General features: G+C 41.5%; 1 protein-coding gene across 1 annotated transcript in view; it reads left to right on the forward strand.

Moving 5' to 3' along the window:
* macrod2 (mono-ADP ribosylhydrolase 2) overlaps positions 1-15,099 on the forward strand; it is a 420,587-nt gene that overhangs the window by 345,913 nt on the left and 59,575 nt on the right. Inside the window, exon 9 of the mRNA XM_034184236.1 lies at positions 3,433-3,582. Within this exon, the coding sequence (XP_034040127.1) occupies positions 3,433-3,582 (150 nt within the window). The remainder of the gene's footprint in view (positions 1-3,432; positions 3,583-15,099) is intronic.

Consider the following 15,099-nt stretch of genomic DNA (forward strand, 5'->3'; position numbering starts at 1 on the left):
AACAGCTCTTTATATAATCATTTGAATTATCTACCTGTTGCCACATGTACAGAAGGACTGGATTGTCATTCCTTCACTCATATTGTTATATTTAATAAAAAATAATAATGCAGCTGCTGCTGCCGCTGATGCTGCATTCAAGTACCGTCGTAAATTACATAACATTTTTGTTGTTTCAAATTCAGCAGTAGCTTGTGGCAAAATAATTAATTGTATCCAGACAAAAGATTAATTCTGGTGATATATTAGGTGCCTGAGCCCAGTGAAGCTGACCCCCCACCCAGATAAAAAAAATCCAAGCAAGCAGGCTGAGTTTGCCCTGTAATTTCCAACGGTACATGAACGCAGCAGCAGCCTCAGCGTTCACAAACCAGCTTCTGCACTGTGTGAAAACATTCAGCTGGTCAGACGAAGTCAAACTAAACAATAACGTTACAAAAACTAAGCAAACTATTAAAAAATGTCAAGAACGACAGCAAAACGAAACAAGGACGAATTGAGGTTTTCGTTGCCCTTCGTTCAAATTTTGCAACAGTTTAAAAATCCTAACGAAGCGCCAGCTGTAGGAACGAAGCTACGCAAAGGTTAAACGATGCCAACGAATGTCAACGAAAGTCCAGATTTCTTCTTTCGTTAGGGTTTTGTTGCCCATCGTTAAGTGCCGTGTGACTGGGCCATTACTTTTCATTGTACTTGTTAGAATGACAATAAAGAATGTGAATCTGAATCCCCATCCAACCTTATGGCGCTTGAGAGGTGCTGCAAAGAGGAATGGGCAAAACTCCCCAAAGATAGGTGCACCAAGCTTGTGGCATCACATTCAAGAAGAACTGAGTCTGTAATTGCTGCCAAAGGTGCATCAACAAAACATTGAGCAAAAGGTTTGAATACTGAAGTACATGTGATTTCACAGTTTTTTATTTTTAATAAATTTGCAAAAATTTCAAAAACCTTTTTTCATGTTGGCATTGTGGGGTGTTGTGAGTAGAATTTTGGGGGAAAAAATGACTTTGCTCCATTTTGGAATAACATACATTTTGGAATAATAACATAACAAAATGTGGAAAATGAAGCACTGTGAATACTTTCTCGATGCACTTTATATTTGCGTCTTTGCCTTGAGCTGTGCCTCGCCTTTCCTTGTTTGTGCTTTATTCAAAGCCTATCAACAAGGACCTGACAGACAAGCGCCTCTCTGAACATGAATTTTCGAGAAAGATATGGCAAATACAGCCGTGGGATGCTGTCCAAACCCTGAGATATGTAATTATTTTCTCATGAAACACAGAGAGATGTTATGACAAGCAAAGACACATAGTTTAAAACAACACCTGCAGAATGATTTCATCAAAAAAAAAAAAAAAATGCAGCAGTTAAACCATTCCTCTGTAGATGCATGTAAAAAGACCAGAGACCATACAGTCAGGTCCATAAGTGACCATAAGAAGTAAAGAAACAGAGGAAGATTTTCTCAATTATAAATCATTCATTCATTCATTCATTCATATTATATCGGAGACTTGAACCTAGATTTGGCCGGTGTTCTTGTCGAAGGACTGCATTTTTACATCACTTTTCCACCAAGGAGATGCGCAAAGTGCTTTACAGTGATTAATGGACTGCGTTTATATAGCGCTTTTCCATCTGCATCAAACCGCTTTATACATCAATCTCTCACATTCACCCCGATGTGAGGCTGCTGTCATGCAAGGCACCCACTAGGGGATTAAGGACCTTGCCCAAGCGCTTCTGGAAGCAGTTGAGCAAGCCAGCTGACTTCTCCACACTCCAGACTGATAAATGAAAAATGATTACCTTTCTATGTTTAAGATAAAGTTATCACGCACTCACTCACTCATCTTCAACGGCTTACTCCAATTAATGCTCACGAGGTGCCAGAGCCTATCCCAGCAGTCATAGGGCATGAGGCTGGGTACATCCCATGACCTTCTTCCTGTGAGGCAACAGTGCTAACCACTGCTGCCATAAGATATAGTTATCTTTATTTTAATTCCTGAAAAAAACACATTGTCTTTTATAGAAATATTTCCATCCATCCATCCATCCAGTTAATTTCATTCACTTATCAAACAAATAACAACAATACAATGCACAACAAAACACTTTGGCTAAAGGCCCTGTCACACCTTGATGATTTAGCCTGTGTATGCCGACCATATTAAAAACGCTGGCATGCGCTGGTGTACGGCTAATAAATTAATGCAGCTGTCACACCTTAACAATTAACCAGCGTATGCCAACACTGCCGTTGCCACAGAATGCTTCAGGTCGGTACTGTATGATGTGGTGTGGGTCAGAAACAGAGTAATTTAACATTATTTAATTTTTTTAATTTCATCAATCTTGGTGGACGATTCTGACTGTACAGAATGCTGATGAGTTGACTGGCTGTGGTAAATGCTGCTGTGAATGAATGGAGTGCTGTGACTCTTTATAATTTAGTAAAACTTGTACTCAGCCGTCGTATATGACGGCATCGGCCCCAGAGGGTTAAACTTTTAAAGTGCCGAGCAGTTTCTCATCAGGTCATCGCAGACCTGAATAATGAAACGCTGTGATGATTTATACATTTAAAGCACCAGTCGACCACAATCAGGTGTGATCAGACCTGAATTAAGTGCTGTGTGATCTGTCGGCACCAACAGATCACACCGACAGTGCTTTAAAAGTGTAAAGAGTCACAGCACTTCATTCAGCTCTGATCACACCTGATGGATCAGGTCGCCTGATGCTCACACCTGATTGCGGTGGACTGGCACTTTAAAAGTTTAAATCATCACAGCGCTTCTGTGTGATCAGAGCATGACACCGGTAACCTCTGAGAAACACACCTGCAGCAGAAAAAACACAGAGGGACTTGCTTTAAAACATTACATTTCCAGCCATGGCAGTAAAGTATTTTCAGACGTCGTTTGCCAAAATCAGGAGCTTTATGTGGATACATGATGGATCGGACTGACGCGAACAGGTAATATTTACTCTGTGTGTGAATGAAAGTCTGTCCACATGAGGACTGCAGGTTTCAGTCCATCAGTGGACAGCATTAATGGACGTATTTAGACTTATGAGTAAATTCACACGCTGGCATTCGTTGAAAATTTTTAGCATGCCCTGCCAAAAATTTTTCAAGGAGCTCAGCGTATTAGGACATATATCAGCGAGCTTCAACATGCTTCAGCATGCTCTTAATTTATAAAAAAAAAAAAAAAACTTACCCTTAACTTATTAGACTTATGCCAGTGTTTTTTAATATGGTTGGCAGACGCTGGCTAAATCGTTAAGGTGTGACAGGGCCTTAACTATCTGTGTAACAGAACATTACACTGGGAGCTAACCATACTTGCCGTGAGTTCTGTCTTTGAATAAAACTACACATTTGGTATCTTTTTTTATTTCAATATTTCTTTGCAGATGTAGATTCAGAGCAGCCAAAGCAAGGACAGGATGAAGATGAAACTGATAACCAAGCCATTGATGATGAAAAATGCAAAGAAGAAAAAGGCATCAACAGTGATGAAGACAAAACCATTGACAACAACAAAGGCAAAGACGATGTCAAAGGTATGTACATAAGAGTACTCACATTTGTTTTATCATTTGACATCAGAAGCTTTGTGGAACGTAACGCATCACTCAAAGTGATTACCAATTAGTTTGAGTTCTGGTGATTGTCAGGTTTGCTGATTCCTGTATTTTCTCAGTCCATACTACAAAATACTCATGGGGCCCCGAGGTAAAAACTAAAAGATGAATAAAATCCTGAATGCATGATGCCTCCATAAAAAGAAAAATGATGTTATAAGTAAAGGAAAACAGCCATTTATTACAGACCCAGATTAAAAGTATGATTATAGAACTAGTGAGGATGATTTGTGTCCTTGCACTGGTCATCTCAGTGTTAAAATATTCAAAAATTCAGTGCACAACGCAGCTCCCCTTCTAACATGTATTTAATAGATGTCTCATTTTTTGGAATGTTCTTGCATCAGTGGGCCGCATCTAAAGTGATTCTTATTTCAAAAGTTCAATTAAAATATTTCACCCAGCGTTCCAGTATCAGTGTTTCTCCCAGAATTTTTTCAGTCCCGAATCTTCTGTTGAAAGATCTGACTGCACTGATGTGTACAACTTACTCCCACCTCGCTGCTGTGAGGTGATGGCTAAAAAAAAGACCATTATCGCACTGTCAAATCATGATAAAAATAAAATTCACTTCACAGAAGATTGTTTGTGTGAGAGAATACCAGAATCTAAGTGCTCTGGATGTGCTGAAATTATTATTTACATCCAAATTAATAGCCTATTGCCTTCCACTCTTATAATACTGGAAAACTTAACATACTTACTAGCTTTCTTCCTGTTGTCTGTCAAATGGTGAAGAGAATTAGTGTTTAACACATTAGAATTATTTTGTACTTCAATATATGATCAGCAGCTGGCAGCCCACTGACCAACTGGGTTAGTCTATGACTACAGCCTTTACTAACATCTTAAAGCTGGAATATCGGCAATCTTCAATAGATAAAATATAGTCTGAAGTTTAATATATATAAACTACATCATATTTAGAACCCATTAAAATTTTTGGGGAATTTTTAATTCGTGGGAACATACATAATTTGAGGGAAATCCATAGCATATTTCGCCCCAGCGAACGTCAAAACCTGCAGACAAATTCAAGCCGGAAGTGCGTCTGCACTTAATAACTCAGATAATCAGATAACTATAGACTCAGATAATAACCATAACTGTACACTGTCAGACACCAGTCACCAGGCAACTCACCTGTCCAAAAGCAGCGCTGCAAATTTTGATTGCCAGTCTTCTGTCGCAGTTGATCCCAACGATCTCTTTGATTCCCAGTTGAGGCTTTTCAGGTTTCAAATCCCGTAAAACCTCGGAGAGGTCGCTGTGCTGCGAGATCTCAGTAACATTGAGAACTGCATTGATACGCTCTGATCACGCTTCACTTTAACCGCTGCACACGGACAACACAATTAACATCGTAACATAAAACTATTTTTATATTGTGCCTAAAACTCTTGTGAATATATTCTCTGGGTTTTTAGGCATTGTTATTGCATTTGTTTTATGTAAACATGCAAGAATCACAGGCTGTCTCTCCGTTATTTTCAATGGGAGCTGCTGTGAGCTACGCTCCCTTCCTGATCATGTCGTTCTGGGGGAAAGTGAAGTTTGCTCTTTAACATCTTGATCATTGTTCTTTACAACACTGTTTGTCCTCTTTGTTCCAGACTAATATATCAATCAATCAATTTTTTTTTTTTATATAGCGCCAAATCACAACAAACAGTTGCCCCAAGGCGCTTTATATTGTAAGGCAAGGCCATACAATAATGATGTAAAACCCCAACGGTCAAAACGACCCCCTGTGAGCAAGCACTTGGCTACAGTGGGAAGGAAAAACTCCCTTTTAACAGGAAGAAACCTCCAGCAGAACCAGGCTCAGGGAGGGGCAGTCTTCTGCTGGGACTGGTTGGGGCTGAGGGAGAGAACCAGGAAAAAAGACATGCTGTGGAGGGGAGCAGAGATCGATCACTAATGATTAAATGCAGAGTGGTGCATACAGAGCAAAAAGAGAAAGAAACAGTGCATCATGGGAACCCCCCAGCAGTCTACGTCTATAGCAGCATAACTAAGGGATGGTTCAGGGTCACCTGATCCAGCCCTAACTATAAGCTTTAGCAAAAAGGAAAGTTTTAAGCCTAATCTTAAAAGTAGAGAGGGTGTCTGTCTCCCTGATCTGAATTGGGAGCTGGTTCCACAGGAGAGGAGCCTGAAAGCTGAAGGCTCTGCCTCCCATTCTACTCTTACAAACCCTAGGAACTACAAGTAAGCCTGCAGTCTGAGAGCGAAGCGCTCTATTGGGGTGATATGGTACTACGAGGTCCCTAAGATAAGATGGGACCTGATTATTCAAAACCTTATAAGTAAGAAGAAGAATTTTAAATTCTATTCTAGAATTAACAGGAAGCCAATGAAGAGAGGCCAATATGGGTGAGATATGCTCTCTCCTTCTAGTCCCCGTCAGCACTCTAGCTGCAGCATTTTGAATTAACTGAAGGCTTTTTAGGGAACTTTTAGGACAACCTGATAATAATGAATTACAATAGTCCAGCCTAGAGGAAATAAATGCATGAATTAGTTTTTCAGCATCACTCTGAGACAAGACCTTTCTGATTTTAGAGATATTGCGTAAATGCAAAAAAGCAGTCCTACATATTTGTTTAATATGCGCTTTGAATGACATATCCTGATCAAAAAATGACTCCAAGATTTCTCACAGTATTACTAGAGGTCAGGGTAATGCCATCCAGAGTAAGGATCTGGTTAGACACCATGTTTCTAAGATTTGTGGGGCCAAGAACAATAACTTCAGTTTTATCTGAGTTTAAAAGCAGGAAATTAGAGGTCATCCATGTCTTTATGTCTGTAAGACAATCCTGCAGTTTAGCTAATTGGTGTGTGTCCTCTGGCTTCATGGATAGATAAAGCTGGGTATCATCTGCGTAACAATGAAAATTTAAGCAATACCGTCTAATAATACTGCCTAAGGGAAGCATATATAAAGTGAATAAAATTGGTCCTAGCACAGAACCTTGTGGAACTCCATAATTAACTTTAGTCTGTGAAGAAGATTCCCCATTTACATGAACAAATTGTAATCTATTAGACAAATATGATTCAAACCACCGCAGCGCAGTGCCTTTAATACCTATGGCATGCTCTAATCTCTGTAATAAAATTTTATGGTCAACAGTATCAAAAGCAGCACTGAGGTCTAACAGAACAAGCACAGAGATGAGTCCACTGTCCGAGGCCATAAGAAGATCATTTGTAACCTTCACTAATGCTGTTTCTGTACTATGATGAATTCTAAAACCTGACTGAAACTCTTCAAATAGACCATTCCTCTGCAGATGATCAGTTAGCTGTTTTACAACTACCCTTTCAAGAATTTTTGAGAGAAAAGGAAGGTTGGAGATTGGCCTATAATTAGCTAAGATAGCTGGGTCAAGTGATGGCTTTTTAAGTAATGGTTTAATTACTGCCACCTTAAAAGCCTGTGGTACATAGCCAACTAACAAAGATAGATTGATCATATTTAAGATCGAAGCATTAAATAATGGTAGGGCTTCCTTGAGCAGCCTGGTAGGAATGGGGTCTAATAAACATGTTGATGGTTTGGATGAAAGTAACTAATGAAAATAACTCAGACAGAACAATCGGAGAGAAAGAGTCTAACCAAATACCGGCATCACTGAAAGCAGCCAAAGATAACGATACGTCTTTGGGATGGTTATGAGTAATTTTTCTCTAATAGTTAAAATTTTGTTAGCAAAGAAAGTCATGAACTCATTACTAGTTAAAGATAATGGAATACTCAGCTCAATAGAGCTCTGACTCTTTGTCAGCCTGGCTACAGTGCTGAAAAGAAACCTGGGTTGTTCTTATTTTCTTCAATTAGTGATGAGTAGAAGATGTCCTAGCTTTACGGAGGGCTTTTTTATAGAGCAACAGACTCTTTTTCCAGGCTAAGTGAAGATCTTCTAAATTAGTGAGACGCCATTTCCTCTCCAACTTACGGGTTATCTGCTTTAAGCTACGAGTTTGAGAGTTATACCATGGAGTCAGACACTTCTGATTTAAAGCTCTCTTTTTCAGAGGAGCTACAGCATCCAAAGTTGTCTTCAATGAGGATGTAAAACTATTGACGAGATACTCTATCTCCCTTACAGAGTTTAGGTAGCTACTCTGCACTGTGTTGTTATATGGCATTAGAGAACATAAAGAAGGAATCATATCCTTAAACCTAGTTACAGCGCTTTCCGAAAGACTTCTAGTGTAATGAAACTTATTCCCTACTGCTGGGTAGTCCATCAGAGTAAATGTAAATGTTATTAAAAAATGATCAGACAGAAGGGAGTAATATATATAATATGTCTGAAATTCGGTTTGCGCTTATTAAATTTCACGCAGATTAAACGTAGCAGACAGGGATTTTTTGTTATAATTGTTTTAGCAAGTTTTCAGGGTATCATGTAGCAGTCTCTTATTAACGTGATGAAAAGCATAAAAAAAAAATGACATTTTTGTAGTATAATATTCATTTACAATTGTCATCGTGTGGATTCTCAATGTTGTTTTGACTGCAGCAACTCTCTGGCACGCAAGGAATTATGGAATACGTGAAAACCCTGAATATTCACTGTCGATCTTCTCTTTTTCACTCGCTCCAAATGATGTCTTTTCTTTGCACTTTCTGTGTATATCTCCGGTCTTCCTCGCTTTCTTCCACTTCTGCTGTCTCTCTCCTCCATCTTGCCTTCTTCAGTTTTAAATTTCTATCCCAGAATGCATCGCAGCTAGCGGTGAAACCCCCCCACATGACCTGTGACGTCACCCAGATGGCGTCCTGGCTTTCGAATTTTTGGCACGTGCCAATAATTCAGAATTTGCTTCGATACGGACGAATTTTAATCACGTTCAGACTAATATTTTGGGAATCCTTTATATTCACACTAACGAACAAAATTAATTTGGTCCCCATCAAAATTCCAACAATCGTCTCAATTTCAATATGCTTCCTGGCACTCCAGCTTTAAAGATCTCAATCAGTAGAAATGATTTGATACTGTGTTTTTACAGTGCTGAATTTGATCTAATTGATGAGAGATTGTGTGCCAGATTGCACAGTTTTGTGTTTACAAAGGCTGCTTTGTCATACAACAAGTTAGATATTACAGAGGAATTGGGTTTATTATATTAAGTGGTCATCTAACTCTGTTCACTGTGGAGTGTAACAAGGGAGATGCCTTGGTAATGGTAGTGGATGCAAGGGTATTGGGTTTTTGGGTTTTTTTAGTCCTATTTGTCCATCTGGAAGCAGGGGTGGTGGACAAGTGGTTAGTGTGCTTGGTTTCAGTGTAGACGGTTCCCAGTTCAAACCTCACACTACGGAATCCTGAGATAAGCACCGGCTCCAACAGGTGTCAGGGCCAAAACAGGACATACGTCTTCATATATAAAGTATATCTTGAAAGTTCAAACTCAAGGTCAGAGTGATTTAACTCAAGCAGCTTGGAGTCAATATGGATGAAACATGGTGGAAGGGTTATTTGTTTGTGAAGGATAAAGTGGTTCAATTTTTGATCAAATTGTCCAAAATGCTAACGTCACAGAGAACCATATATTATCGTGTCACCAAGTCACAAATAAATAATTTGCATGAAACTATTTGAGTGCCACTTCTAGTTCTTCTAGTAATTTTTCACTTATTGTGTGTGGACATGTATGCTGATGATTGCACAATATACAACTCTGCTCAGCACGAAAACAGTTTAGCTGAGGTTTGAAACAAGGCGCTGACTGAGGTGCATAGCCAGCTTTGTAAATACAATCCTGCCCTGAATTTGCCTAAATGTGAACTGATTTTTTCCCCAGAGCCAGTTAGCCTTGTGTTTGACAGCTAAATCTATTATTGTAAGGTATTCCAATAGTACACATTGAAGAAACCAGGCTGCTTGGTTTTGTTTTGGATCAGCACCTCTCTCAATCTCACGCTAATTGTGGAGAACACAGGTATTCTAAGGATTAGGACAGTGCTCTTCATAAATTATCCCTAATTTTTTTAAAGTTGGTGGTATCCTCATGAAAAATAACTCAACAAAACATTGCTCTAAGGTTTGTTTTGTAGGTAGACAAAAGGATATTAAAAAGCTGCAGCTGATTCAGAACAGAGCTACTAGATTAGATCTGTGTCTCACACAGATACAGTGGGGGAAATAAATATTTGATCCACTGTCAATTTTGCAGCTTTTCCAACCTACAAAGAATGGAGAGGTCTGTAATTTTTATCATAGGTACACTTCAACTGTGAGAGACAGAATCTAAAAAAAAAAATTCACATTGTATGCTTTTTAAATAATTAATTTGCATTTTATTCGGGGGGTCCTTTGCTAAGGGCTATCCGGTCCCTGTACGACCGGCAGCAGGAGCTTGGTTCGCATTGCCGGTAGTAAGTCAAACCTGTTTCCAGTGCACGTGGCCTCCGCCAGGGCTGCCCTTTGTCACCGGTTCTGTTCATTATTTTTATGGACAGAATTTCCTAAGCGCAGCCAGGGTGTAGAGGGGGTCTGGTTTGGGAACCACAGAATCTCGTCTCTGCTGTTTGCGGACGATGTGGTTCTGTTGGCTTCGTACAAATCAGGACCTTCAGCATGCACTGGGGCGGTTTGCAGCAAGTGTGAAGCATCCGGGATGAAAATCAGCACCTCTAAATCCGAGGCCATTGTTCTCGGACCGGAAAAAGGTGCTTTGCCGTCTTCAGGTCGTGGAGTGTCCTTGCCTCAAGTGGAGAGTTTAAGTATCGTGGGGTCTTGTTCACGATGGTGAGGGACGGATGGAGCGTGAGATAGATAGACGGATCGGTGGCAGCATCTGCAGTGATGTGGTCGCTGTATCGACCGTCATGGTGAGGAGAGAGCTGAGTAGGGGGGCCAGAGCTCTCGATTTGCCAATCGATCTACGTTCCGATCCTCACCTATGGTCATGAGATTTGGCTCATGACCGAAAAGAACGAGATCGCGAGGTACAAGCGGCCGAGATGAGTTCCTCCGCAGGGTGGCTGGGTGCTCCCTTAGAGATAGGGTGAGGAGCTTGGTCACTCGGGAGGGAGCTTTGGGAGTCGAGCCGCTGCTCCTCCACATCGAAAGGAGTCAGTTGGGGTGGCTCAGGCATCTTTTCCGGATGCCCCTGGACACCTCGCCGGAGGAGAGGTGTTCCGGGCACGTCCCATTGGGAGGAGGCCCCGGGGAAGATCCAGGACACGCTGGAGGTACTACATCTCTCAGCTGGCTTGGGAATGCCTTGGGGTTCCCCCGGAGGAGCTGGGGGAGGTGTGTGTGGATCGGGAGGTCTGGGCGGCTTTGCTTGAGCTGCTGCCCCTGCAACCCGACTCCGTAATAAAGCGAAGAAAGAAAATGGATGGGATGGATGGAATTTATTGCATGAAATAGTATTTGATCACCTACCAACATGCAAGAATTCTGTCTGTCACCTTCATGGTTCTGTTGACACCTTCATGGTTTAAAATCCTGCAGGGTAGCAAGGTCCCCCTGCTCAAGCCAGCACATGTCCAGGCCCATTTGATGTTTTCCAGTGACCATCTGGATGATCAAGATGAAGCACGGGAGAAGGTCATGTGGTCAGATGAAACCAAAATAGAAGTTTTTGGTATCAACTCCACTCGCTGTGTTTGGAGGATGAGAACAACTGCAAGAACACCATCCCAACCGTGAAGCATGGGGGTGGAAACATAATTTTTGAGGGTGCTCTTCTGCAAAGGGGACAGGATGACTGTACCGTATTGAAGGGAGGATGGATGGGGTCATGTATCGTGAGATTTTGGCAAATATTCTCCTTCCCTCAGCATTGAAGATGGGTCGTGGCTGGGTCTGCCAGCATGACAATGACCCCAAACCCACAGCCAGGGCAACTAAGGAGGGGCTCCATAAGAAGCATTTGAAGGTCCTGGAGTGGCCTAGCCAGTCTCCAGACCTGAACTCAATAGAAAATCTTTGGAGGTAGCTGAAACTCCAAACCTGAAAGATCTGGAGAAGATCTGTATGAAGGAGTGGACCAAAATACCTGCTGCAGTGTGCAAACTTGATCAAGAACTACAGGAAGTGTCTGACCTCTGGAACTTCAAACAAAACTTTCTGTACCAAATATTAAGGTCTGTTTTTCTATTGGATCTTATTTCATGTAATAAAATGCAAATGAATTATTTCAAAAGCATACAATGTGATTTACTGATTTTCTTTTTTTTATTCTGTCTCTCAGAGTTGAACTGTACCTACGATAAAATTACAGACCTCTCCACTCTTTGGAGGTGGGAAAACCTGCAAAATTGACAGTGGATCAAATACTTATTTTCCTCACTGTACAAAGTGCATTCTGACCTGTCCTTTTAACCAAGCCACTCTGAACTTCATTTCAATGACCTACATGATAAAGACATTTTCTGTCAGTTACAGGGAGAAGGTTTGGTGCTGCCTGTTGCTGCATCCACCACACTGGTGAAAACACTTTGGGTTCAATCAATCAATCATTTCAATCAATTTTTTTTTTATATAGCGCCAAATCACAACAAACAGTTGCCCCAAGGCGCTTTATATTGTAAGGCAAGGCCATACAATAATGATGTAAAACCCCAACGGTCAAAACGACCCCCTGTGAGCAAGCACTTGGCTACAGTGGGAAGGAAAAACTCCAGCAGAACCATTTCAATGCCGTACAAATGAGGATTCGAACAACAATTTGTGCTGCACTTGAATGCCTCGTACAGCATTCTTGCAACAGTCAGCACATTTGTGTGGCCAGAGCACAAGCACTCTATATCGTGCTGTGCTCATGTTGGAGAAAACATTTGAACGGCGACTTGCAGTCGTTACCACATTCTGACTGCTGTACAAATGCGGGTACAGCATACTACGCGATTCATACACAATTCGAACCATTAGGACCTGCGTTCGAGGGGGCTGTAATGAATTGTTTCAAGCACATGGAATCCTGCCCAAAGGTCTTGACCTTCCTCCCCACACTAGAGCACGAATGAGCACAAATGCCGCGCGAATGATTGAGCTGCGTTTGAATTCCACGTACAGCATTTGTGTGGCTCTTAACAAAATCGGGCAAATTCGCATGGCCAGCACGAATGTAGATAACATGCACACCCTGACGACCTGCATTCGAACTGGGGAAAATTTGAATGGCAGTTGAAGGGCAGTCGTACCGCAGTCTGACTGCATTTGGAGCATTCTGACTGCGTTCGAAATGGAATAGACCAGGCATGCCAAATCCTACCTGCACATCTTGCTTGTGCCCCCGATGAGCCGGATCCCTCCCCATGCACCCTGTTCAGGGCCTCAAAGGAAATATTGTAATGTGCAATGTCTGTGGCACGCAATCATTATGTTGTACTAGACGTTAAACATTGCGCAGTCACACCGAATACACCGTGTGTCACAGCAAGTCAGTGCATCTTTGTGACATGCTGACTTGCAGTGCGGCCGTCTGGATGGGGTCTAACAGCCATGGAAACATGATATTGCAGATACATCCTTGAACCATAAGGTGGATGACAATGATCTATGATATTCAATGCACATTACGGTTGTAAGTGGTGCCCACGCCAAGGATCACACGTGATGTTTACAGCTGTGATAATGATCATAATTCACATACGTTGTGTAATCCATGTACCTGTAACAGCCTTGTCACATGAGCTGCATAGCGATGTCAGTGCGTCTCAGCACTGCACTGCACCGCACATGGCTTACCGGGCTATCACAGCTTGTAATACACAATCATATCACAGTAACAGATGAAGGATTAACATTGCAACTGTATTACCAAGCCATCACAGTATGAATAGAATAAATAGTTCCCTTTGGAATGGCTCCAGAGGACCTGCTCGGCACACGCCAGCCAGCTTACAGGCAGGCTGGAGTGAAAGGCGCAGGAAGGGTGCAGGTGGGCAACACTCAGTCATCTTTTATACTTTTATTTATTCCCCTTTTGACAGATATGTGTTACAAATAATGACATATGGATCAATACAACAATGTAGTTGGCACCATGGCGCTTCCATGTGTGTGCTGTGTTCTTTTATTCTTTGTCTTTTTTATTTTATTCTGTTTTTATTTTTTCATGTTACATGCTGTGTTGTGTCCGCATTTGACCTGCACTCTGAGTAGTCGACCTGGATTCGGGAGCTGCTGCACTCTGAATGTATGCAAATCATTCTAGCTGGCCAGAGAAAAGCTCCATGTGGCCAATACAAGAATACCCCTTATCTCTGTACTTCTAATAACCACTCAGTTGACAAGAAGTTATTCCAGTGGTAATCAATGATCTGGCAAAAAAGCTCTAATACCACTATATTACATTACATTTACATTAATTTGTTGATGCTTTAATCCAAATAAGTGACGTATCAGAATCATCTAATGTTTGAAGGTGGACTTCATTGTAACAATAAATACTATCTTTACAGTTTTAAAGGAGACTTCAACATAATGATGAATACATATACATACTGTATAAACCCTTGTTCTGATCACATTTGGATCCTCATTCTAACATTTGGAGACCACAAATGAGGATGGTAAAAATTGCCAAGTGTGTAGGGATGGCAGTGCCAGATAGAGGGGCGCAGGCAGCCGAGGGGGTAGCAGAAATGTTTGTAAGCGCATTTCATAGTCTACGAAATACACTGTCATCACCAGGTATTTTAATACTGTCGACAGTGTATTTGACACGTCTCACAAACTATAGAATATGCAGGAGGGCGCAGGGCTCTAAAGACTCTTCTGCAAGATATAGGATCACCAAACACCTCTGTCCAGTGACCTCTTGACTCCATAAGCTCTTCTCAGGCATCTCTCAGTCATAAAGGACAAGGACCCAGAGACATGAATGTCATTGCTGAGACAAATGAGTATGTCTACAAGTTTGAACACTTTCACCGTATACAGAACACACTGTTGTTGTTGTCCATTCAGCTGCTCCCGTTTTGTGTTCAGGGCTGCCACAGCGGATACAACCAGATCTGCATTGATATTTGGCACAAGTTTTAAACCCAGATGCCCTTCCTGACCGCAATTGCAGTGTTACCTGGAGAAACACACAGCCACTGGTTTCCAAAGAGGTCTCCCCATCCAGTACTAACCAGGTCCCCGCACCGCTTAGCTTCTACAGACACACTATGATGGCTGAATCCAGAAAGTGCATCTTAGTCTTGATCAAGGGCAACGACAAACCAAGACACTCTGGTTCCTCACTCAGCATCTCAGGTGCTGCAGAGTATCTATTTGATTCAACCTCCAGTGAGTCCTTTTCTATAGTTAATGCCCCCCCACCTGACCCCCAGCTTATGTTTAACATTAACCTCGTTATAAGCTAGGAATCATCATGACAGCCGCCACTTATTCTCATAGCAAAGACAAACTGGCTAGAACAATAAAAAGAACGGTTGTTGAATATGTCTGAAAT

Source organism: Thalassophryne amazonica, chromosome 13, assembly GCF_902500255.1.
Source record: "Thalassophryne amazonica chromosome 13, fThaAma1.1, whole genome shotgun sequence".
In the NCBI taxonomy this organism is placed as follows: Eukaryota; Metazoa; Chordata; class Actinopteri; order Batrachoidiformes; family Batrachoididae; genus Thalassophryne; species Thalassophryne amazonica.